The sequence below is a fragment of the Bombus flavifrons genome, chromosome 14 (assembly GCF_040668555.2).
Source record: "Bombus flavifrons isolate JBK064 chromosome 14, iyBomFlav1_principal, whole genome shotgun sequence".
NCBI lineage: Eukaryota > Metazoa > Arthropoda > Insecta > Hymenoptera > Apidae > Bombus > Bombus flavifrons.
Window position 1 is genome coordinate 7,455,346 of NC_138455.1, and position 26,490 is coordinate 7,481,835.

Sequence of the window (26,490 nt, forward strand, 5' to 3'; positions counted from 1 at the left end):
GACTGGCCATAGGATTCATTTGGGTCAGCAGCACAACGTAGTATAGCGAAGGCAGGGTTCCGACTATACTATCTGTTACACGGCGAAGTGAAGGTGCAGTGCCGTGTGTTACTATAACGGAGCTATCCTCGCGGCGCGGTTCGATTCTTCTTGCGATCCCGCGATTTGATGCTCGCCCGTTTCTCGCGCTAATAACTATCACGTGAAATTCGACCAACTTTCATTAAAAGAAGAAGAAGAAGAAGAAAATAAAGAAACAAAGAGGAAGAAAGATTCCACTATATTTTAGACGATTTCGTCATGTTACGAGAACCACAGCGTTTATTCACTACGGTTCTGTAATTGTTAAAATAAAGTTATATAAAACGAACAGTTTTTGTCTTACGTAAAGGTAGAACTTTGACTCAGACTCCTTTCAGATGTGCGAAGACTTGGGATGATACAGGAACGACGCAGGAAAACGAAGACATGGAGCTGACAGGAACGTAGTTAACATTTTATTTGTATTTTACTTCTAACTGTTTAACAAAGTTGCTTTGGCTCACTTTGACGAGTCATTATTTTTTAAAAGAAAAATATATATGTATATCATACATAACTGCCTCTCCCTTGGGAAAAATATTCTCTGCAGTCTCGCGAGGTATTTTCGATTTGTCACATTTGATCAGTCGATTGAACACTTTTAGGATTTGTAGTTAAGGGAAGTCTTCGGTTTCAGCTCAACGTAATAGGAATAATCGAGCTGCAAAACAACATAACGATTATTTACAAAGGCTCTTTTAAAGGGGTAAGCGTTTCCTCGATATAGGATTGGACATAGGGGTTGTTTCCCAGCTGCCTTCGCGGTTCCATTGTCTACTAGATCCCATAGGTCGATCATCTGACACTCTGCTTGCCTGAAACACAAAATTTTTATTTGTAACATTAAAAAAACATGCTTATTAATTTCATCGAGTTTCAAAGTTATTTCATTACAGGTTTGCGAAACCAAAGCACAGCGATTCCTCCAACACGACGTATCCAACGTGAAGATTCCTTAGAGTGAAGTACACGGATGTGACATCTTTTCTGCTAAAGATCTCGTAAACTTTCATCGTCCGATCTCTAGAACATAAAACCGGTGATAATAAATACCAAAGCAGATGTAACGATCCAGGGAATGGCAAGCTTATGCACCTCATCTCTTTGCTCTCGTAGTAAGGGTTATTGACTATAGGTCTTCCCGTTGAGAGCATTAAGTTTGCCATCAAAGACATCTTGCCGGCGAACACAGCATGTTCTGGCGTGTTCTTCTTGATCCACTCGAACAGTTCCTCTTGCTCGATGTCGCTGTACTCGCCTTATTACATATATCATATTTTTATACGATGAAAAATTAGATAATAAAGAGCTTGTTTATTAACCTTCGGAGGCTGGGCCAATTTTGACTCACGCGGATAATTCACAATTATTACTTTTTATAAAAATTATACTTATATATCGTTATTATTCTGTCAAACTATATGAACGATTTTATTTGTTAAGAAAATATATTTGTTACTAGACTACGGATTATTATGCATTTATATCTGTATTTACATTATTTATTTCTTATATGTTTTTTTCTTGTTATAACTTTTAATAGGTAAAATAAATTTCTATATAAGTTCTATTTAATGGTGCTCATAAAAATATAAATTTGCATAAAAAAACTGCAGTCTAGTTATCACGTGCAGGTAAGAAGCTTTTTTTTAGTGGATATTTCGCTTTTTTTCGTTAGGAAATAAAATACGTATTTAAGTAGTGAAATAGTATGTAAAAGTTGCGAAGGTCGACAACATTAAGAATCACAGTTTAGTTGTAATTTCTTTCTAACCAGTTTACGTTATTAAATTCTATTGAGTTCACGCTGTAATTATGAAAACGAATTTCAAAAAATCCTCTTTTATCTAGATCTTACAATGTTATTCAATTTGAAGAAATTCAGGCATCATAGATAACCATGTTCTTTTCAATTAAAGGAATATTGTCCGTACCTAACGAGTTTCTACAATATATCTGTTATATCAACATATTTTTTGTAATTTGAAAAAATAGTCTTGTTTTATTTATATTTTTTAATAATGTTCTTATACATTTTTACACACTATTTCATTGCTTGATCGTTAATTGTTCCGTAGAGCCTGATAATTACCTATGATACTTCGTTCTTCCTGCAGTCTCTCTAAACCATGATAAGACATCGCGGATATCAATAGGAGAGTAAGAGCAGTCTTAGTCATCTCGTTCTTCAAACCAAGCTTTTCCAAGTATCTATTCGCGCAAACAGTGCCGGCTATTATACAGAGATGGGGGTTCATGAACAGCTTGAGTCTCATGATGAAAACTGCCATGATGATGAAAGCTCCGGTCTGCAGGCCGTTGTAAGCCATATCCGCCTCTATGCATTTAGGGTATCCTTTGATTTTGTAATTCCTGTACCAGAAATAGACCGCCAGCATTCCAGCCAATATAGCAGACGGCAGAAGCAACGTTTTTATAATCGCTTCGAAGCTTCTGTATTGGAGGAAATCGAATTCGGGAGAGCACGTGTACAGCATCGTGTGGAAGTCTTTGTAACTGGTCAGTTTCGCTTTGAGTAAGTCGAACACGTGCGCGTTGTCCTCGGATAACGAGGCGGAAAACGATTCTAAGTACAGCGTGCATATAATTGTGAGAACGATCTCGAGAATCGTTTGGAGCTTTATGCCCATGAAATGAGTCAGCTTCTCCGTTAAGCTTACAACGTTACTGATGAGTAAAAGATTGAAGTACAGAGAATACAGCAAGGGGAAACCATCTGTGATTCCGGTTGCTAATAAAATTGACCAACCATGAACTTTAAAAATACATCTGTAAAGGTCGTTTGGGATTATTTTCATCCATTTTAATATCAATAGAGCAACGACCTGCGTGGTGAGTACAAAATGTGAAAATTGCCAGCAACATAAGCTAATTACCGTCGCTATACCCATTTTCTGAAAGAAATAAATTGTTTGTTACTTCATACAGAATATTTCAGACCTGTGAGTGTTTGATTAATATTTCTCAACACACCTGAAGTAAATCTTTGGGCACTTTCTGAGAATCTTGCAAAGTGCCCTCTCTAATAATCAGAGTCAACCTATACATTTGAGAGAGTAATACAGGGTATGCGAAACTTTCTCTCAGTGGTGGAGTCCATTGGACACGAGTACATTCGTTATGATTATAAAAGAATAGAAGCACTGCTATGATTCCACTACTCAAACTATTACCAAGGAAGGCAGCATAGTAGAACAGTACAGCTGCCGTAAATATAGTAAAAATCCAAACGATTTGTAAGTAAAAATAAACTGGAACACCAAGACCCTCGCAACTAGTCACTGGTGGCAAACCTTCTCCTCTTTCTATCTGAAAGTGATTCTTTTCTAGTTCTTCCGTAGGAAGTGACACTCACATTGAATTTCTCAATGCATACAGAGTCTGTGTACCAAATATTCTTTATGTATTATTATAGTATTTGACTCTGTATACAGTTCTAACAAACATGAATCTCACTTGCCAACACTGCTCTATGGATATAATCCCCAGATTCTTGGCACAATGATAAAGATATCCAGCTACCAGCTGTAAATTATCAATTATGTTTTATACAAGTCGATCTTCTTAACCCTGCTACGACCTTAAAATTTTTATTTTCCTATCTTGCTCATATTTCAATAAACAACAAGATATCTAATGTTTTGGAATGAACTTTAACATAACCATGGCATAAGATATTTTATATTTTTTAACTATAGAAAGACACGATTATAGCCCTCTTGCGCAATTAAACTAATATCATACGATTATAAAAATATGTTAGATTAAAGTAGGGATTAATTAAATCAAGACTAGATAACCAAATATATATTGATACAATAAAATGATTCAAGAATTATTGTACAAGAGAGTCTAGATAAGAAAATAACTGGAAGGACGCAGCAAAGTTAACCTAACCAAAAAATAGATTTATCGTCGAATACCGAATAGAGAATAATACCTCTGGCAGCAAGCTATACTTTCTAGGTGCATTAATAATGTTTCCATATTCCGAGATATTATCATGGCTGATTTTTCTAAGTCCATCCATGAATGTTTTCGACTCCGCGATAGTCTTGTAATACGAGTAATACATCCCCTGAACAGAAACAAAAACAAAACATACCTGTTATCTTCGTGAATAATTTGTCAGTTTCTCGAAATCGTTCGAATCTCGTACCATTTCCGTGCGGAAGGACATTTCTCTCTCGATTTCGGACAGATGCGAGAAATGCCGGTCATTTTCGAACAGCGTCGACACATGCCACCAATGGAAAAAGCCAAATGCCAAACCTGTCACGGCACACGAGATGATTTTATGATAACGCTGACCAGGAAACCACACCAATTAGCCTTTTTCCTTCGCAAGGAGGCTTGTACCTATCAAATCCACCGCTAACTCGTACAAATTCACTGGTTTACGGCGTAATTTCTCGCCGCTTTTACGCTTCCTGTCACTTTCCGTCGCCATCTTTAAGATCCGACTAAATTCAGTCACGTGACTGCATGGAACTATCAGCGCGCCATCGATCGGAAATTTCAAAATGCCTGTCGATCGGTCAAAAATTAGTTTGACTTTAATCGATTTTCTAATAAAGAAGGTTACAAGGAGAATGTCAACTTTAATTTCAATCTCTTAATAAAGTTATAAAATGACTATGGTAGGTGTTTATGTACGTGCGGCATGTATATTAAATGTAGGATATTTCAATAATAGTGGTAGAAATTTATGCGTAACTAGCTGCGGTTTGTTATTAAGGAAATTAATTTACTATATATTTATATTGTTAAATTAGTGTTGCATGGTGAGATATTGAGGATTTTGAAGGTTATTTAATTTTCTAAAACGAAAATGAATTTCCCTTGTGCGAGGCAGTTTCTACGGCCCTGGATGCGCGCGTACAGCCAAGCGTGCATTGGCACTCCCGTTATCGATCAGTCGCGTGTTAGTCCACCGTGACATGGAGGATCTTCTGCTGCAGATCGTCCGAGAATCAAGCAATGCAAAATTACAAAATTTGCGGAAATCTGCGCAAGAAGCGTATGGTGAGTCGATTTAAAAGATTCGATTTATATATTTCTTATGATAAGATGGTCACACTTGCCCCATAAATTTAAAGCTGATCGATACTTGTGATAATTATACTCGCCCTACAGTACCTTATCCACCATTGACTTGTCAATTATAATTTTTATATTGGTAAAAAGCTCTTTTTTATAAATTTATGATAAGTAAGATTCTGAAACAAACGATATATTTTACTTTACTTGTTTAATTAATTTAACATGTTTATGTAGATTTCCTGGACAAACAGCAGGGATTACTACGCGATCCACCCCACGAATTACGAGCAAAATGTCTACATACCTTTCAGCTAGCACTAGAAACGAAGAGGAGCAAATTCGTTGCATTTGGTCTGTCGGGATTACATGTGAGTATTTCATTGAATTCCTCTTTCTTCTTTTTGTCCATATTGTGCCAGTTTAGTATCGTATATATGTAAATGACGCATTCGCCCGCGGGAAGGAACTCTGCGATAAAGGGTACGATATCAGTGACCAGCTGTAACATAATATTTCTTTACTGTTCTTCGTTTTAATCCGAGACACATAGTTACTTCACAGTGCTGTTTTTCAATAGACGATGGATATATGTCTAAAGTCAATTAGAATATTTTATTCAAATTTCATCATAATTGGACTGCGGGTTTTTATGCATTTATACAAAATTTAGATTGAAATAAAATATGCAAAAATATATATAACACTCCAAATATATTACTCGTAATATTTAGCGAGTGAAATAAATCTCCACTTAGATGTCTTCCTTTCATTCATAAAATACATATTTGCATAAACATCCGCAATCTACTCAAAGTAAATAATCTGTAATTAATATAAACGTTTTGAATTCAGAAAATGTTAAGGGATGATAGATTCCAGTCGCCGTACGAGCCAGAGGATGATTCTCTTTGGCTACCCGCGCAAATGTTGCACGCAATGAGTTCCATGTTATCCCAATCTGACGACACGCAGACGGACATGCTAAAAGTGAGCCTAAATTTAACCCCTTTTTTAACCCTGCTGCCTTCTTTGCGTTATTTTTGACGCATTTTACTATCGGTAATAAATTTCTTAAATCCGAGGAAAAAATGAGATAATTCCATTGATCCAATTTTTTACAATCTTTTAACCAAAGATTTTGTTGAAACATTAAATCTATTTTTGTTTATTAAAACGGGAGCGTGGCATTCAGACATAAAAATTCGAGGACTGCAGCAGGTCTAACACTCAACTGGTATCGTTACTGAATTTTAAGACATCTAATTTTATTTTTTATTTTACACTCTACGTGATAATGGCAATCAATGATCTTTGTCGACTAAAGTGCAAAATAGAAATTAAAATTAAGTAAGTTGCGATGGTCAGCCACGATTCTGGTCGAGGATTAAGATTCATCGAAACTAATTAAGAAATATTCCACGACATATTAATCTGTATAGGTTCTGTTACAAGTTGCCTGTTCCTCTTACTGGACAATGAACGGTCGTTTAATAATCGCCATTCTCACTACTTGCTGCGAGGCTTTCGAAAATGGGAATCAAGCTGTGAGGACCGCGGCTCAAGCTGCAACCAGTCAAACGTTACGGTCTTTTTGCCTATTCCTAGGTAATTTCATTCAATGCTGTTATCCGTAGTACGTTCTAGAATTTCGTGATTGTCCTTGTGATTATTTCTGGAATTTATCAGATACTCCAACGTGATGTTCAACGAAAGTTTGATCAATAAATCTCTGCTCGCGTGACTAGTGAAACGTTCTTTGCGAATTCCGTGATTGATAAGCTGTTTCCTTTGAAACACTTTCGAGGATTTTTTCTTGAACGTTAGTAGAATTCATTAATAGGATGTTTGCTTATGTGAATTTGTATTTTTACGAATGTGGCTAAAATAAATCAAACTTGAGCAAAGCATTTGAATATTTTCGATATTTAGATATTTCAAATACTTTGAATATTTGTATATCTTATACTTGGATATTACTACACTATATCTATACATACTTTAGATACTTGTTTGTATTTATGTTTATATTGAATATTCTATATATTTTATATCATTTTTTATATTTATAATTTGAAATTTTTTAATTTAAATGTATAAAGATCTATTCATTACGCTATTAATCTCCGCTACTAATTAGTAAAAATATCTTACTTTTCACAGACGAGGAATGTCAAGAAATGGACGAGAATGCAAAGAAGAATAAGAATTTATGGGAAAGAGGTGTCTCCTGTTTCAACGAAGCTCTGCCAATTCTTCAATACATCTGCAGCAAACTGGACGAAGCTCAGAAGTAAGGGAAAAAATATTAATTTTATTTGAATACACATCAATTTTAGGAAACCTTATTACAGTAATGGAAGAAATGGAAACACCGTGGTATTTCTGTTGGAATGTCTGCATACCTTGATATCCTCTTTGCCGCAGAAAATTCATACGAACGCACATTTTACCACCTTCCTTTGGCAGAAATTCTGTCCTGCACTGATAGCTTTCCTAGGTACACCGAGGGTCGACAAGACGTTCACGTCTAGGGAAGGAAAAGAGAACGAAATTGGAAGAGGATCTGGATACTTGGCCACTTCTTTGAGCTTCGATAGTCATCAGGCTAAAACTGTTTATAGGTACATAATTTTAGATACAATAGTTATAAAATTTAATATTATTATTAGACGGATATTTATACAATATTACACTTCTATTACAATGCTAGAATATTTATTATGTCATTAATATTGGAATACATTAGTTGTTTCAATATTTGGAAAATCTGTTTCACAAGAAATCATTAAATAATTTAAAGAATGTAAAAACGTACACATATATATATTATATTAAAGATTTTTGAGAAAAGAACAAAAGCTTTAAAATAATAAGATAAGTAAGTTATTTAATTCATTTGCAAAGGACAGTAAAATAAAAATGTACACACTGTATATTTACATCTTTAAACTTCCTATAAATGTATAAATATTCGCAGTCTAATTATGATTCATAAAAAATTTGATGTCTAAAGTAACTTGAAAGTGAAATTTGACAATTTTTATACCTATAGCATTGGAACAGAATTAGTTCGATTAGTGGGCTGCGTGGGACCCCTTCGTCCAGTTTTAGAATCAGTATTTCACAGAATGTTACTGTATCCTCCACCTCAGCAACGCTTAGAATCTTTGAAGGCTTTGAAAGAGCTTTTACGAAGTCCTAGTCGAATCGTTGACTTTGCTGGTCCATTATTGGTGGAAGAAGATAAATCTAGTCATATTCAGAGCGACATGGCCTTGATGAGATTGTGAGTCACTATATTAAAGTCCTTTATCTAAAATAACAGAAGTTTATTAATTTGATAATAATTAAAAATATAGAGCAATGGATTCCATCGAAGAATCAACAACTGGTGGTTTAAGTACATTGCACGCTAGTGTGTCGTGCGTGGTTGCAATGCTCTCCGCTCTTCAGGAATTATGCGAGGGGAAGGCTATTAATCACACCTACACGTGCACGATCAATAGCTTGTACGAAGACTTGGAATCCTGTGACTACAAAGGACCTTTGACTTATCAGTGCATGGCACGGTTGCCGAAAACATACAGGTGAATTTTAATACTGTAAGATATTGTAAGAAACACTGTGCGATTTAAAGGATCACTATCTTTTTCGTAAATTCTCTGTCGAATAATCACTCTGCGAAACGTTATAAAGTACAAATATTCCAATTACGCAATTAATTTCACAATTTTACATTTCTTCATAGAATTACTAAACAGACAGATATTACTACGTTTCGTAAGTGCAAAGGACTAAATTAACATTGAATAGGTTGATGAAGTGCTTCGTAGATGCATTGTTAAGAATGTAATTAGAAAAACCCATAAAAAGCTCTTTGATTTACTTTCAGAGAGCAATTGGAGCTGATGAAGAAGGGAATAGGCTCCGATTCTGACTCCTCGGGGCACGGTCCATCGGAAGATGGTGATTCCACGGACACAGAAGGTCCTCAGAACGAATCTGACGAGGTTCAAGAAGAAAATAGCTTGGAAGACAACGACTACGCGATAGAGAACGAAAGGGAGAGATTGAGATTAGAAAAATTACCAAAGTGTCTTCACGTGGGTCGTCAGGTGGCTGATGAATGCAACGTGGATATGGAAAGGCATAATGCTAGAAAGTTCGTCAGGACATTGAAAAGTGACTTGATTCCTATGGTTTTGAGTCTCAGAAGCAACATAGAAGTCGACGAAGCTCTGCAGAACTTTGCTTCGGAATATTGTCAAGGTACGATAATCGTATACACGAGAAATTGATTCTTGCCCAGAATAATGTTGATTTTATCGTGTTTACTGACGGATAATGTATTGTCTGTTGCTTCCCGAGACCATGTCCCAACTTTTTGGTAATTCTTGAATTCTGAATTGTGCTTTCTTAGAAAATTATTAAGATTTTGATGCGAAATATTTGGTTACTGCTTTGAGAGTTTTCATTAGGCTAAATTTTCTATTCTTTATAGAATTATGTAGCGACTGTGATAAATGAAAATTTGTCCGTGTTAAGTCTAGAAAATAGAGTGGATGTCGCAATAATTTTTTATAAGTCTTTATTTTATCTAACGTTGTTTTTTTAATATTCCTTTTCGTCTTTAGTAAATTGTGGACGTTTACGCATTTATGAGAAATTTCAAGATATAAAGACGCACAAAATGCATCAATGTATTCAAATACATGAAATATTCAAAGTACAATATGTAATGTTACAAATTCTTATAATATTTAATGACGAATGAAAGAAATTTCCGTTTGAAGATTCCATTCCCTTAATACTAATAATTCTATTCGTAAAAATATAAATTTGCATGAACATCCACAATCTTATTATTATATGTGTTATTTATAATTCTTCTAATTGCTACTTATAAGCTTCGTCAGTTATCATTTAATTCTCCTTTATAAATTCCAAAACCAAAAGATGAAACGACATTGCGTTTACAGGAGTTTTCACAGCACAACAAAAGATGCAGGAACAGACGGACACCAGTACAGATTCATGTGCCTTGATTACGATCATGAACGCCGATGGAATTTACTTGGCCACCTATGCGGCATTATTGTTGAACTTGAAGTTGATTAGGATTAATTACTATCACGAGGATAATCGTCAGGTCCCCATCAGTGAGGTATCAATGACGTCTAACACATCGTTTAAATGTTTTTCTGCAACTCTGATAATTTCTCAAAAGCTCCTATCGCATTCTCCAGGAACAATTTGTGGAAGAAGTACACGGATCTGGAGTTCTAGTCTATCTTTCGGCAACTTGGTTGTCTGAACTTTACCAACAAGTTCTAGCGTGTAATTTACTCGAGAAATGTGGCTATAATCCGCACTACACGGATAACAGTGCTCTGATAAACGTATTAACTGGTAAATCAATTTTCTATAATCTGAAACGAGATTGTCGAGTCTCTGGCCATCGAATTAGGACCGTTCAAAATTTCTAACAGAACGAATAAGAATCTTGTAATGATAATTTAAGGACTTTCTAAATAACAATTTCTCGGCTTTTTCCACGAATTCTTATATATATGGAACAATGTTTTGTACCAAATATCGTTTTGGTAAGTATCAAACTTTTTTCCAACCAAGGACAATTTACTCTTTGCGATATAATACTAAAGTTTGAAGAAGAAAAATAAAATTTTGGTGCGTGTCCTTGATTCGATGATCGAAGGCTGTAAATCCTGAAAACTAATAGATACATTTACTTTCGTAAGATGTTGATGGGATTCCTGGAAGCCAGAGAGGCGGACAGCTTTTGTCTGACTACATACGATTGGAAAAAGCTCAGCTATCTCGAAGCGAACCAACATCGGAAGCAGAAGCAGGAGCGAAGCTTTCGAGAAGAGTATTGACGTGTTGTTGGGGAAGCATGATGACTGTGTTGACGACAGGATTGAATCCTCCTAAGGAACAAAATAACAAGGGAATACTGAGCAGAGACGGCGATAGACGAGGTATCAGGGATACCGTGATTTTGTCGTTGGAAGGTCTTCATAAAGCTGCAATTTTGAGCAATGTACTTGGTCAGTATTATTTCTTAATAAACTGTTTAATAAATTACTCTAAATACCTGAGGATATACATACAAATGTTCCCAATACGTATAGCGATTCCAGTTTTTATTTCTTCCGACTTTCATTTCCACTTATTCTTATTCAAATTTATTTTCTCGTTAATTAGGTCTACAGAATCGTTGTGGTTCCATCTTCGCTCTGCTGGTGAAAGCAGCCTGCACAGAGCAGTCTATTTCGAAAATCACGAGGACGAAGGATGTTCTGCGCCTGAAATTACAAAACAGAGCAACTAATATTCACACATCGCACGCGTTGAGTATGGACGTACTTCTGGGCAAGGGTTTAGAACTTGGAAGTCATGGCAGCGATTGCTGGCCTCATGTTTTCACGTAAGACATCGCTAACAATTGAAATATTTTCCAATTTCTATCCAACTTATCGAATTTATAAAGTACTGGTTAATTTTAATTTATTAAATATTGGCAGCAACTGATTAAGTAGCTTTATACTTTAAAAAGGTGTTGTTTGTACGTGAGCAAATTGGAACATGATTTCTTCGGAAAGAATCAGAATCCATCGCTGCCTAAGACTCAGCAGAAGAAAGACAAGAAAGATAGTTCGAATGGAGATCCAAAGGGAAGCCAAGATAGGCTAAAACTTAATTTCAACATCACCGAGGAAGAAGAAACTTGGTAAAGCGTATAGAAAATTTTGATTCTCGATGAATCCACTAAACTCTCCATTACTAAAAGACAGTTTATTATTTTAGTGTCGATGTCTATAGTTTTCTATCCAGTCCATACACACAAAACTCCAGTACAGACACAATCCCAGAAATAATCCAAGAATCGAACGCGGACAGTCAATTTAATGGAATACTTCCTGCCGACTATGCCGCAAAAATTATCTGCGTTTTATCCCAACAAGTCGACAGGCTATTTGAAAATGCTGCGCTAAAGTTGAACCTTAAAGCGTTATGTCTATTCTTGTCTGCTCTTTGCAGAGCTAGTAAAGCTCAGTTATTCAAAACCACGGATGGTCTCAAAGACAATAAGAGGTTCTGGTGGAGAAGAAGCAAACCCAGAGAAAACGAAATGAATGTGCTGCTCTTGGCTCGATTAGGAGAAGTTATGTTGAAGTGCGTGAAGAGTGGAAGGCCTCTGATTCATATAATGAGGGTGAGAGAATCTTCGTCCATCCTTTAAGAGCTGTATTATTGTGTCATTCTTGACAGAATCGTATTTTCCTATTTGCTAGAAAATTTCTTCAACTTTTAGTTTCGTGATTGTAGAAATCCTACTTAAGAGGTGGTTAATAAGTTGAGATATCAAAAGTTAAGTCTTTATAGATTGAAACTAAAGCGAGATTGAAATAGTAAAAATAAAATATTCAGGAGTCGCAGCAGATTCAAGATTTTATAAACGTGATGCGTTTCAAAGTTTCTAAATTGGATATGCGTATTTCAGGTTTGGAGTATCCTAGGGCCGCACTTTATGGAGGCAGCTTGTCACAAGGACCGTGGCATTTCAAAAAAAGCAGTACAATGCATTCACGACTCGATGGCAGCTTTGTTGAACGAGCAAGTGGAATTGCCTCATTTCCATTTCAACGAGGCTCTTTTCAAACCTTTCGAGAACCTATTGTGCCTAGAACTATGCGACAGTGACGTTCAGGATCAAGTGAGTCATTGTTTGTCTTTAACCTTATCAGAGTGTAGCTCGAGAGAAACCTCAATATAGAGCAACAAAGTATTATTATATACATTCAAGTACATTGCTATAAATTTCAAATCCTAAATGTCACCATTAGACTGCGAATATTCATGCAAATTAATATTTTTATAAACATCATTAAAGAAATGGAACCTAAGCAGGTTTGTTTTATTTATTAAGTATTATAATGACTACACTATTTTGCATATTTCATACATTTTTGCTATTCTATGTGCATTTTGTGCATTTTAGTATCTTTAAATTCCTCACAAATGCATAAAAATCCACAGTCTGATCATCGTACCTAATATTAATATACATCTTCTATAAAAAGTGGGAAAATTACATATTTTTTGTATTTGACACCAGAGATGCAAAGGGTGGGTCTTTGACAATAAAGAAGTAATTATTTTCTAAATATACTGAATTCTCCGTTATTTTACATTATTACAGAATCAAAACGAAAGCGTTATAGATTCAAAAAATTCGGTGAAAGCAATTTATTAGAAAATAATTATTTCTTAAATAGTTCATTTTCAATACTTGATTACTTTAATGTATTACCAAAGCGTTAAGTCGATCCAAAAGCAATATAAATTCCAAAAGCTCTTCGCGATAAAGAAGCGTAACTGTTTTTTAAATTCTTCGCACTTAATTCCCCCTCATTTTGTTAAATCAGCGAAGGCTTAAATCGACGCAAAAGAATTATAAATTCCTTCCAGATCGTCAGTTGCATCTGTGAGTTCGTCGAGACCAACAGAACCGAGATTCGATCGGGCTGGCGACCTCTTTTCGGAGCGCTACGCGTAGCTTCAGTTGGTAATTCAGATTCTGTCGAATCTGCGCCACTCTTGGAGGTCTTCAGGGTCTTCCTATCCACGGACAACACGCTTGTATTCGCCAATGCGGCGCTAGATTGCATTCTATGTCTCCTGAAGCACGTCCGTGGAATCGGTGATACGGAGGGTCACCAGGATGATCAAGATCAGATCGACGTTGCAGAATCCAGAAGAATGAGACTCTGTGTCGAAAGTCTGAAATATCTTCTCAGCTGTTCTGATATTCTTGCATCGATGTATGGCATGCCAGCTTGTCCGATTTTCCATTCAGCTCAAAGAATCCAAGTTTCGACCATTCCTCAATACGTTGATCCTACGATACCCAATTCCGAGTTGATCAGATTCGATAAACACGCTGAATCGATGCAGGAGACTATACCTGAAAGGCCACATGACGTATTAATGGATAACGTTCATACAATTACAACTCTGCAAAGTATGGACAAGCCAAGTGGCATTCTGAGAGTCTGGTACATTTTGATCGAAGGCCTAGCAAGCGCTACCATGATTTGCCCTAAACGTTATCAACCTCACGCGTTGGAAACCTTGTTCCATTTACTGAGAGACACGTTGAATGTTCCTGGGCCAACGTTTGGTTTATACTGTGTCAATCACCTGCTTCTGCCTATGGTGCAGAACTGGTTGAGGAGGACGTCGAAGATCTTCAGAGGATGGGACAATTTCGCGCCTAATTTTAAACAATGCTGTGGACTGACTACGGATCTGGTTGTTGATTACTTAACTCATTTACAAGGTAATTAACATATCATCTACCTTGTTACGTTCTCTCGGTCATTTTCTAGCCGATCTCATTTCGCTCTGATCAAAAAGTATCTCGAGTTATCTGGAAGTGTCTTAAAGAATAAAAAAGCTGTCGTTGACGTGCAGATTTGTAGATTTCTCGTTTCAATTTCACGTTAAATTTTTGTCTTTTTTATTGAAATAAAAGCAAGATTGAAATAGAAAAATTCGAGGATTGCAGCAGGGTTAATAACACGCGATGCTTAAAGCAGAGAGAAGAGACAATTTCGACGAGATAAATTTATAATTTGCGTTTACAAATGGATTTTAGGACCCGAGGTACTTAGAAACAACGCCTATTTATCAGCTACGACGTTGATGTTGAAGCAATTGTTGCTAGTAATGGCGGAATGCGTGGTCCAACCCACGGAGAGTATAGCTCGTCTAGGTTGCGCCTGTATTAGGTAAGTATCTTTTGATCGAAACCTAGGCCTATAAGAATTGTTTAGGAGTTTGAAACCTCTGCGAGCTGGGACATATGTACGCACAATATATTAACACGGATCGAGATCAAAGTCCTCTATTCGTTCCAACGCTTGATGACTCACTATCGAATTAAGATCACCGAGTCGCAAAGAAGGCGCTCCATTCTTCTCACCGTTTGAAAACCTAATCTAACTCGAAGAATCGACCTGTTTCGTTAAATCAGAAAATCTATCAAACGCTCATCCATTTCGAGGATCCATTTCCCATCACCCGTTACTGATACACTGATGCTCGTACACTCATTAAGAAGATCGAACGAAAACCGAACGAGGCTCCAAAAAGATGCATCAGAATTCAAAGATCGAAGATTCAAGATCTAACTCATTTTAATCATCATTGGGAACTAATCTGTTTTACCAAGTTAAGAAAAAAAAGAAAACGATTAAATGTACGCATTGCTGCCAAACTTACACCCATGTTAATTGAAAGAGTCTCCAGTGGAAGAACTTGGAGAAGAACGAAGATCGATTGAGATCTCCTATGATGATTGAAAGAATCGAAGGAAAAGAGAGAAGGTTCGAAGAGGACGAGGATCGATCAGAAGAGAGAAAGGGTGAATCATAACGCGGAGGTTCGTTGGAATGTCCATCGACGGAGGTTAGATATATCGTCGTTACGGGCGTAGCGTGCGTGTAAGATGATAACGAAGCTTGACAGGCTGTCCGGTGGGATAAGGTAGCCACCGACACTCGACACCCCCGGAGCGTCGTGTCAGCGACTCACACAAATCCGACAAGAGGACGTATACAAGAGACAGCCCCCGTCTCTTCCGTCTATCTTGCTCTAACTATGGTCCGGATGGATCCGTTTGTCGTTCGTTTTCTCCATATTAATGCACGGCATACATCGACACGCGTGTAATTCAATCTTAGCCGGGGTCGATCGCGAAGTATCGATGTACAGGCGTGCGCGGAGTTTAAAAACGGGACAGGTTCGCGGGCAGATAGCTAGCCTGGCACTGAATGACGAACGGGATCCTGATCTGAAATCTTAGAGTCACCCACTCTTGGTAGCAACCTATATCTGCTGTTTGCGAGCGGAGAAATTAACCCTTTCGCGAGTTAGCCATTCGTGTACGATCTATTTTCCCGTTTCGTACGAGTCCTACAAATTTGTCGAGTTACACAAAATTGTTAGGCACGATCTTTGTATTCAAAGATATTCTCGTTCTTCTCAAAGTGATCCTCAGTGATCAATTCGTGCAATTATAGACATAAGAATTAGGAAAAAGATAAAGCAGGAAATATGAAAATGATACGATGATAAGAATTCGGACATCGCAGTGGCCGTGTTGATTTTTTAATAAGGAATTTAATAAAGAATATTTCGTCCCAAAAGAAAATTTATCAATTTTTTAATTGGAGTTTGTAGCGTGATTTGAGGTGGATGAATTTTTTTTTGCTACCGATCTTTCGAGTAATTATTCGAGCGATTGTTTTAGAAGATATCACGCTTTATAAACTGTTATATAAATATATGTATAACCGAAACAAAGTAATTGTAGATCTTTTCTCACGAATTCCAATGACATGATTCTAACCGTTATCTTAACTATCAAATAATTAATCAGCCATGTTAAGACTTTCGAGGATTCCTGTGCGAAATATCTTACGTGTTAAAAATTATACTAAGTTTCTAAATACCTGGAAGGTTTAATTTTCAGGATTCTTCTATGATTCAATGCGATGATGTCTGCAATGTCTGCGCAGGCACGTTCTAGTGAGCAGCGGGCCGCTACTCACCCCAGAACAATGGGAAGTTTGCGGCGTCGCCTGTTACCGCGCTTGTTCAAATTCCCTGCAAGAGTTGCACCAGCTGACCATGGCTTTCTCGCCGAGATCCGAGTCCTTTTACGGTGACGTTGCACAGGTCAAGGTTGCAGCGCGACGAGATGCGACCATCGAAGAATCGGAAAGGCTGCGACAGCTCGCTGCTCAGGTAAGTTGATTCGTTACGCTTTTTTATTTAAATATTCTTCAATATGGAAGAAGATATTATCACTTTTCTGGCTGTTTGACGTTCGTTGTGCTTCTCTGTGTCCTCACAATCGCTACCAAGAGTTGTCAACTGAACGTGTTCGTTCGATAATCGCCAAAGCGGTGATCGATGATGGTTAGATAGAGAACCTTTATGACTCGATGTGTTTCCTTCTTTTCTCGTGAATCGAAGGATTTTCAGCGGTACGGAGGCAACTCCTATATGTGAAATGTATCTGTTGAAAGAGAAAGAAAGGTTTCATATCGAAGAGTACAAGAGCACAAAAGTTATGTAGTAGTCTAGTTTGAAAAACTATTAGATCGGCCAATAAGTTCGTGTCACGATTCGCCAATACTCTTTATGAGATATTCTCATACTCTTTGGAGGATGAAAAACGATAAGATTAGAAGACAGAGCTAAAAGATTAAGCCCACTCTAGAAGAGATACTTGAGTGGTAAATCAATGAATATATTATGAGTTTCATAAGGAAAATACAATAACAATTGCTATATACAGTATTTGTTCTCTTTACATTGTAGATATTTTATCATCATAGAAAGATTTAAGAAGTTTCTAAAAAAGTTTCAATCTTAAAGATTCAATCTTAAATAAACAAGAGCAAAATTTGTGATCCGTTAAATGAAATAGAAATTTGGTGGATGCAACAGGTGTCTAAAATCTTGAATATTCGACGATCGACTATCCATCGATATTTAAGAAAAACTAAAAATGGAACCGATGCTGAAAACATCTAAACAATACAGAAATGAAATACGCAAACTTGTTGGGCGACCTGAGTGCTTGATTTTTAGTTGGTTTTCGTTGGTTTACTCAAATTATTGGAGAGTGGAGGTGTCTCCTTATTGCAGTTACCCTTCGATTGACTGTTTATTTTTGTCAACATGTAGATGGTTATTCGTGATTTACTTATTCGGTGAATGAGTGAGAGAGTGTTTCTGTGTAACGTAGAAGTTAAAAACGCATATGTCGAGAAAAAAAAGATTGTCTGCGAGAGAGTGTCACACGTGGTGCCCTCCTGACCTGACTTGCTCCCAGGTGAGCCAGCTGCGCGAGGTATTGTCTGCGATCAAGAGACAGAATGCGGCGTCACTGCCGACGACACCTTTCCAGGATTCGATGACCATTGAGACGACACTGATCGACCAGCACACTACCTCCTACTCCGTTGGTTGTAGGCAGCACACGACACCCCTCGATTACACTAACACTACGTCGAACACGGGTCCCCATTGGCTTTAGCCGCCCACGGTAACTCACGTCATGGATTTTAAGAAAAAAAAATCAATGAGAAAATATTTAAAAAATTAAAGGAAAAAAAAAAGAAAAAAAAAAAACGATAGGAAAGAGCAAACAGACAAACGAATGTAATCGCATCGATTCTTCTTCTGTCGACCGATGAAACGATGAGAAACAATATTTTAGAGAGTTTTCGATTCGCGACGATTACGATTCATCGCGGTTTTGACCGAGACGAGAAATATACTCGTGACGCGTGGTCGTCGTCGACAGGCCTGCTTTCGAGAGCCACGTTCTTCGCGACTCGAGATTCACTGCAACCGCAGCTTTTCTGCCTTATCTAGTTCCTTACGAGAAACTTTTCTCCTCAAGCGACATTGTGATCGTAAATCTCGTGTACGATTTTGTTTTAGAGCACACCGGGTTTGTGATCTATTTCTTTTTTCTTTTTTTTATAACGTATGATAGTTTTCGTCGAGTAAAATCCAAAAATACTAGGTTTCCAGACGCAGAGATGGCCACCTTAGTGGCTCGTTCTACTTGAAAAATCTATGATATGTTGTAAAAGAAAAAAAAGTCAGAAATTCAGTGTGCTTTAAAACGAGGTTCAGCCTAAATGTTTATTCTAGACACACAGATTTTTCTATTTTTTTGCATCGACGTGCCTCGTGAATCGTGCGCTTTGCGTGTATTTATGCTGTCATCTGAATGGCTGATGGCAATACGGTGGCGTAGAATTAATAACCATACAAAACCGTTGCTTAAACGGTTCTTTTAAAATAAATACACAAGAAGATGTCTTTTAAACTGTTTTTATCCGAATTCTATGCCATTGTGCAATGCAATTAGATGTTTGTTAAAAAATGCCAAACTAGACAGAGAGAGAGAGAAAGAGAGAGAAAATAATGAGAAAAAGATCTTTGTACTTGAGACTGCGTATTGTCGATACGTTCGTGGTTTTAATGTATTTTTGTACCGCTCGAATGTGTTCGATGCAGAATGTGTCAAATACAGATATGCTTTTATCATTCGCTCTGATGCGTTCTTGTATTGCACCCTTATTCCTTCATCGGCCTGCGCGATGAAAATCGTATGGGAAAACAGAGAAAAGGATGGGAAAGAATCGAAGTAAGCCTGTCGACGCTGATACGACGCGATTGGTCATCAATCATCTCGTTTAGACGTTTGCACTCGCTGGTAGAAGGCACAGGTCAGGCTGCAGAACCTCTTCGACGAGGTCCTTTTCATTACAATCATTCGATCACCACGGTTCCTGAAAAATTTGCCGAATATTTTTATTTGAATAGATTTTTCATCGGGAAGATCTTATATTAGATTTAATACACAAGTATTAAGTTTCCACTTGCACTTACAGATGTATCAATTGCAGATACAGAAGATATAAATAATTATTAGAATAAAGGACCCCGTCGTTGGCCGAGATATCATTTAAATTTAACTTGGCACGGTCTTGCGTATCACCATTAAAATCCATGGCTTGAGTCCATGGCTAGAATTTCACTGTCACATAATATGTACGTGATGAGATATACGACACCTATTCTAGAAGCTGCAGCTTTCGTAGAATGCACACATGTTTACTGACCGACTGAATTAATCGAATCATGTTAGGTTCGAGTTAGAGCCCGCCGTATCTCGATGATCTTTCGATTATTCACGAAAATACGGTGAACATCGCGTCACGATGAACATGAACATCATCTTTAGTCACGAAATCACGACCATCATCTGCAACTGTTTTTCAGACATCACGCACGATTGCTTTTGTAGCTTCTCGAATCGAATACGCATAAGTAAAACGAGAGGAAAGGAAAATTAAACAGATAAGATCGAGAGATAAAAGTTAAATTAAACGTACGAAGAAAAAAATTTGCGTTTGACAAAAGACGAAAACTCGTGTCGAGGATCTACGAAGAATCGTGCGATGAAAATTCAATCCTGTTAGGTAGGCATATTGAAGAAAGATCTTGTGCCTTCAGGTGTTCCTCCTGGAGGAACAACGCACCGAAGATACTTCGAGAAGATCTGACGACAGATCCTACGTTTTCCTTCTGTATCCACCCTCGGTGGCTTCCACACTCAATCCCGACCTTTATATCGTTAGAGTTCAGCTCAGAGCCTTGATTGTTGGCCTCTTGGTCCATCAGATGCTTCTTCATTGCATCGCCATTATTCTTTTGCAAGGTCCTGACTCGTCTTTCCCTAGGTATGTATTGTTTAAATAAATAGCAACGAATCTTTCTAATTAATCTTCTTAACACGTTCGCTATCACAGAGAAAGATTATAGATTTACATATTAAGTTTTACGATAGCTATTCAAAATTTATGGCAAGGAAATTAAGCCAAAGATAGAAATTTGAAGAGTATCTGTTTTCAAATATCATAACATTACCACTATACGAATAGTAATTTATTTTTTAAATTAAACTTATTATTATTAATTTAGAAAAGAACATTTCTTAAAAAAATAGGTGTCAATGAATGTTATGTAGTAATAATTATCACTAAATTAGCGCATTAAATAATTTGAAATATAAACGATTATCCGTACAGCGTATATCGTTACAAGTTCCGATAATCAATGTTTCATCGTTATTAATATACTTCTGTCACGAATAATAACATTCTGAGATTTCTTTTACAGCTTAGAATTGAATCCAAATTAACTTTAAATTTAATTTTAAAAAGCGAACGTGTTGAACATAGTTAAGACACAGTTACAAAATTCACTTCGATTCCAGTTTGTCTAACGTCATACCACAATCAGCAGCATCGACATCGTCAAAAACAGTGATACCAGGTTTCCTGTCTTGTCTAACCAATCAGCACATAGACATTTTCCTCTCAGCTTTGGATCTATCTTACGCAACCGCTTTAAAATTTGACTGTCGTCCTGGATTAAAATTCTTGGTCCAAAAGGTGGCTAATCTGCCTCAACCAGCGAATCTCTATCGTCAAGCTGGAGTGGCTTGGACAATCAAGATCGTCACTCTATTCGAGCTCTGTTTACACAAAATAGAAGACACGCAAGCTAGCCTAGAAACCGTGAAAATGATCCTCGCTTCGAACTCAGGCGACAAAGAACCTCTCAAAGAACCGAGTCTTCGAAAACTCTCGAAATATCTAAAACAATTACGGACTACATTCGAAGAACTTTGCGAAAGTTACGTGGAAGTGGTTTTGGACGAAGATGGAAGACACACGAAAGTAGATAGCTTTTCTGAAAGGAAGATATTTTTGCTGATAGCTCAACCGGACGATTTTCCAGAGATCACAGGAAAAGAACCGATCAGTGACAGAGTTCTGGCTACTCCAGCTCCCATCGAATTGCCCGAAGGTCCAGACGATATAGAAGATGGGGAAGATCAAATGGATCAAGAATATCAAGAAGATCAGGAGGATATCGAGAACTATAATCCAAATTTGGACGACGAAAGTGGATTGGAGGAACTTGGTCCAGAGTGTGAAGACGATCCGAGACCTTTTAGGCTGTCTGACCTAGCGGTGGAGTATTCTACTGATTCTGGTCCCCAGTCTGAACCTGAAACCGATGACTCTAGACCAGTCTCTAGATTAGGATCGGTTACAGAGAAGGTTGTGTACCCTGATAGATCTGGCGGTACTTCCAGCGAAGGATACATAGATGGAAAATACAATTCCACTACACCAGCACCTTCACGATTCATTAATACCAGAGATAATTTGTATTACAAGTTTGATTCTTTAAGAAGAACCGAGTCTGTCGACTCTTTTGGGACTTCTGTGTTGGAAATCAAATCCACGAACACTGGCTTGATGTACAATGAAGCTGATTTGTTCAGGAAATCAAAGTTGGAGAGAAGAAGGAGCGATGCTTGTCTGTTGACTCGGAAAAGTTCCTTGAGATTCGTCGAGCCAATTGAAACCGACGACTCTGAGAAATTCGTGAGGTTCAATCCCAATAATATTCGATGTAGATCGGTGATGGAACTGAGAAAAACAGCTGGGTCCACGGTGTCTGAATCGTCGAACGATCTTGAGATGTCTCCGCGTGTTTCCTCGAAAATTGGAGAAAAGGAAGAGGACGATTTACCTAAAATTTTCGATAATATAGATGAGTTGCTCCGTGATTACGAGAGAAGCAAACGAGGCTTTAGAACTAATCCGTTTTTAAGAAAGGATGGCGGTGATTCTAACGCGGAGACTGAAGAGATAGCAAGTCAGGAATCTGTGTTTCATAAGAAGAGTAATGTATGCAAGGATAGCGAAGCTCATAGGAATGCTTGGGCAGAGATGCTGAGCACAGTTTTGGATTGGACCCTGGCTTTGTCTGTAAGTTGTAAATGTTTTTTTCAACTTTTTCGAATTTTTATAAATGAGGATTTCAAGTGCGATTCGTGAACAACGCTTATGTATTTATAAAATATTTCGAAGTACAAAGACGCATTGAAAATATATAAAAAATGTATATACACATTTACATAAAATTTAATAAGTATATATAAAATATTTAGGATATTTCCATTCAATGAAACATGAATATTTAACGATAAATATGTGTCTTTATGTAAAATCATCATTTCATAATTGAGAACAAAAAATTCAAATAATAAACGAAATAAACGTTAAAAAAGTATAAAGTAATATTTTTAATTTTTATTTTACTTAAATGTCACGAGTGCTAGAATAATTTATTTTAATTTTTAAGATTAGTTTCCTATATAAAAACACCTGCATATAAAACGAAGGAAACATTCTCTACATAAAATGTCCAAAGCATAGTTACAAAACCTGCGACAATATTCAACAGCTAAATAAATCTCTACCTGGATTTCACTTTTTAATTATATTCGTAGGAATATGAATTTGCATAGGTATGCACAGTTTACCGATGAGGCTAGCTTCAGTGCTGTTGAAATATCAGAATACATTTTCCATATCGATTTCCGCGTATTTTCCACGACTCACGCCCGGAAGCCTCGATTATAAAAATTCTGTGATATCACAAAGGCCTGAAATCTCTGATTTTTAACTTGTTATTCGAATCGACGCCTTATCTTATCAAAAGCATGATGTTAAAAATATTTTTCACAGGATGATCAACTGATTCCGCTGCTTCCTGTTTTCGTCAGCGGTGTAAGAGTGTTGACACGGTACGCGGTCGACCAGGTTCTCAAGCAACGACTGTCCACGCTTTTTCATCGAATCGCAGTGTTATACGGGTTGACGAGCAATTAGGAACAGCTTCAATACATCTGGGAACAGATGTATTTTCACAATTCATTCTGAAGTTCTTCGGTGCTAATCGAAGACACTGGATATTAATCGAGTGTCTGCACGAAATTCGAACGTTGAAAGGATGTTTGAAACTGTTTCTCAGCGTTTACAAAGAATCTATGACTGTCTGAAGAACGTAACTGGTTTCAGTCAATACATTCTCAATAAGTATTAAATCTTCCACTTTACGACGAAGAAGAACGTTAATAGACTGATGACCAGAGTCAATCTACGAGTTTAAGACGACAGATTGTTGTATTTCAGGATGTTTTTCAAGAGGAACAACCAGCGAACGATTTTAACTCTATTTTAAGAAGCTGTATTTTCCACATTCATCCTCTCGCTGAAGTTTTAAGGACCATTTCGCATGTCACGATCATTAATCGACTTCGAGAAAGAGATCGGAAATTTGACGAGGGAGTAAGGTTTAGAGATACTTTCTTCATTCATAATTTTCATCGTGAAGGGAAGAAGAGATAACAAGGATTCCACGATTCTCGTGAAGATAAAAGATTACTTCGTTACGCGAGTAACGAAGTCGCAAGTTTTCAGCTTCACGAAAAATTGAAGCAACTTCGAGTAATATAAATAGGAGCATTGCGTCCATAATTCTCTTCAAAAAGGAAAGAGATAGGAAAAATTGCACGATTACCAAGAAGATCAACGACGATTTTGTTACTTCGGGAGAAATACCAATTCTCAGTTTCACAAGGAAGCGAATGATTTTCAATTCGTACGGCGTAATCAGTTACATCGTGCATATATAAACGATAATATAAACGTCATGCATATGTAAACGATGAACGATATAGAAAAAGGAGGAAAAACGAGAAAGAGGTTCCATGTCAAGGGATCATCATCTACGTCATATCTCTTTGCAAAGTTCCACGATAAAGAAGATAAAAGATCGTTTCGTTACTTCGCAAATGAACATAAATTCTCGGCTTCACGAAGAACTGAACGATTTCCAGTTCGAACAATATAATCAGAAACATCATATACGTAAGAAAACAACGTAATTTCGATTCATTTTTCAAAGGAAAGAAACGATGTCCCCTTTTCATCGTGGAAGCCTCGCCTATCTCTAGTTTACCGCTGAGACGCGTCGACACGAAGAGACAAGGATTTTATTTACGATCCACTCTGCACGCACATCTTCTCGATTCTCATTTTATGCTCTTTGCGCTTAACTGTAGTTTGCGGTCCAGTCGCAGAGTCGGATGTACCGGGATTTTACATCCATCGGTCGAACACACGCGTCGCGACCAGTTCGATATATTTCGTCAGCTGCCACGGAGTTTATCTACGGATTTTTCGACATTTTTAGCAGAATTCTACAATTTTTTTTCTTTTTTTTTTAACGAGGCACCAACGATTTCTAACGAAATTCTATAATTTTCCCAGCTTCTTCTTTTCTTCCTTTTTTAAGAGAAACTAGCTATTTTTAAAAGAATTGTAGGATTTCTTTTCTTTCTTTTTCACGGAAAAGGAGAAAATTCGTGAAAAATCTCAGAGTGATTCTTCTGCCTCAATATATCTAAAAGTAAATCTAGAACTTCCAAGAACAAGGAAGTGCATTTCATGTTTCTTTCTAGATTTACTTTTTGAAATATTTCTCACTCAACTATATTCCGTTTTTTCTGATTCATCCATGAATTGGATACATCAGAGAGTTACTGTTACTAGTATAAAAGACGAGAGAGTAATTAGCGAGTTAAGAGTTAAAGATCGACGTTGATTTTGAAAGTTAGAAACAGATTGCCTAGGATAGAAATATTATTTTTCGTGTGAACAAAATGACGAAAGAGTTTCAGATTGATAGAAAGCTTTCTGATTTTGCCAAAGAGTTCTTGAATACATCGTAATTGAAAACAATCGTAGCGAAATGAGACGAAAAATAAGAAGAAGAAGAAAAGAAAAATGACGTTATATTTTCCTGTAAATAGTAAGTCTTGCTTCTGGTTCATGGCGACACGATTAAACCAGATGGGCTAGATATTTTTATTGTTAATTTTTACCGTTACGATATTTAGCCGACGACTAGTAAATGGTTTTTAGTTTCGTTTGTCGCTTCGATATATATTATACATATATTTTGTATATCGTTTGTATGTTAAAAACGAGAAGAGAAGAATTGACGATTGTTGTATAAATCGATCCATCGCCCCCTCGAATTTTCTAATTCTGTCCTCAGATAATTCCATCGGTGTTGTAAGTATTGTTGAGCGTCAGATCCTTTAAATGATGAAAAAAAAAGAATGTGGAGGGGTTACTTATTGATAATAAAACGTGCCTACGTAGAACCCTGTCTTCTTTTGTTTTTTCTTCTTTAAAAAAACAACACACACGAAAAAGAGATAAAGGAAATTTACCCAAAACCGAATAATTTTCTCTGTGCGAGAAAAAGAACGAAATGCGGACAGTATTGACACATATAGTATTTTTAATCGAGATCAGCGTAACCTGAGCACGGTAGACGAGTAAGAGATGTATGAGCGTGAAACGTTCGATTATTTCAAGTTAATAAAATTGTACTACCGAATCTATCGTTCGATGAGGGCAACTGGTTGCAGAACGTTACTTATAGAAGATAAAATGAAACGAAACTGCATCCAGTTTTCCTCGAGTTAAAAAATTTCATTCCCTGTCCTGCACGAACTAGCACATTAAATGATTATATTACGTTCTAACTAAAATTTTGAAGAATTTTTGTATAAACGTTCAAAAACTTTGCTCAAAGAACTCTTATACAAATTTTGGAAAATTTCTTTGGGAACTTCCATAAAAACTTCGATAAAAATCTCCCTAGAAACTCGTAATTTCCATCCAGTTCCAAAACTTGCGTCGACTGAGTTAATAGATGAAAGAACAGTCATACGATTACCTTCCCTTCGAAGCTCGATGTACTTCGAGAAGTATCAAAGGTGTCGACGAT

General features: G+C 36.9%; 2 protein-coding genes across 4 annotated transcripts; one reads left to right on the plus strand and one right to left on the minus strand.

Annotated features, from left to right (window-relative positions):
• Window positions 1–475: 475 nt before the first annotated feature.
• LOC138187252 (C-mannosyltransferase dpy-19) lies at window positions 476–4,613 on the minus strand. Its single transcript, XM_069127831.1, has 9 exons — window positions 4,462–4,613; window positions 4,262–4,374; window positions 4,043–4,180; window positions 3,559–3,627; window positions 3,076–3,411; window positions 2,174–2,996; window positions 1,177–1,339; window positions 976–1,104; window positions 476–896 (listed from the first exon to the last, which is right to left on the minus strand). Exons 1-9 carry the CDS (start codon window positions 4,550–4,552, stop codon window positions 683–685), a joined length of 2,076 nt encoding a protein of 691 aa, XP_068983932.1. The 5' UTR covers window positions 4,553–4,613; the 3' UTR covers window positions 476–682.
• A 267-nt stretch (window positions 4,614–4,880) lies between these two features.
• LOC138187250 (brefeldin A-inhibited guanine nucleotide-exchange protein 3) lies at window positions 4,881–26,097 on the plus strand. Of its 3 annotated transcripts, none has more exons than XM_069127823.1 (22): window positions 4,881–5,127; window positions 5,380–5,513; window positions 5,998–6,132; window positions 6,585–6,750; window positions 7,306–7,435; window positions 7,482–7,766; window positions 8,198–8,431; window positions 8,505–8,732; window positions 9,038–9,414; window positions 10,125–10,309; window positions 10,392–10,554; window positions 10,905–11,213; window positions 11,371–11,593; window positions 11,723–11,896; window positions 11,974–12,382; window positions 12,671–12,883; window positions 13,639–14,509; window positions 14,828–14,960; window positions 16,752–16,980; window positions 20,278–20,504; window positions 21,041–22,610; window positions 23,373–26,097. In XM_069127823.1, exons 1-22 carry the CDS (start codon window positions 5,043–5,045, stop codon window positions 23,514–23,516), a joined length of 6,624 nt encoding a protein of 2,207 aa, XP_068983924.1. In that variant the 5' UTR covers window positions 4,881–5,042; the 3' UTR covers window positions 23,517–26,097. The 3 variants fall into 3 exon arrangements, with proteins under 3 accessions (XP_068983924.1, XP_068983925.1, XP_068983926.1); XM_069127824.1 differs by having other exon boundaries at window positions 10,137–10,309; XM_069127825.1 differs by having other exon boundaries at window positions 7,497–7,766.
• Window positions 26,098–26,490: the final 393 nt, after the last annotated feature.

What these genes read in the sequence shown, in the direction of transcription:
- LOC138187252 (XM_069127831.1), bottom strand. Translation starts at nt 4,552, where the DNA reads ATGGCGACGGAAAGTGACAGGAAGCGTAAAAGCGGCGAGAAATTACGC. An exon ending in GTTAGCGGTGGATTTGATAG is followed by an intron (nt 4,375 to 4,461) that starts GTACAAGCCTCC and finishes GTGCCGTGACAG; the next exon opens with GTTTGGCATTTGGCTTTTTC. An exon ending in TACGAGAGCAAAGAGATGAG is followed by an intron (nt 1,105 to 1,176) that starts GTGCATAAGCTT and finishes TTTATGTTCTAG; the next exon opens with AGATCGGACGATGAAAGTTT.
- LOC138187250 (XM_069127823.1), top strand. Translation starts at nt 5,043, where the DNA reads ATGGAGGATCTTCTGCTGCAGATCGTCCGAGAATCAAGCAATGCAAAA. An exon ending in CGGTTGCCGAAAACATACAG is followed by an intron (nt 8,733 to 9,037) that starts GTGAATTTTAAT and finishes ATTTACTTTCAG; the next exon opens with AGAGCAATTGGAGCTGATGA. An exon ending in TGCTGGCCTCATGTTTTCAC is followed by an intron (nt 11,594 to 11,722) that starts GTAAGACATCGC and finishes TACTTTAAAAAG; the next exon opens with GTGTTGTTTGTACGTGAGCA.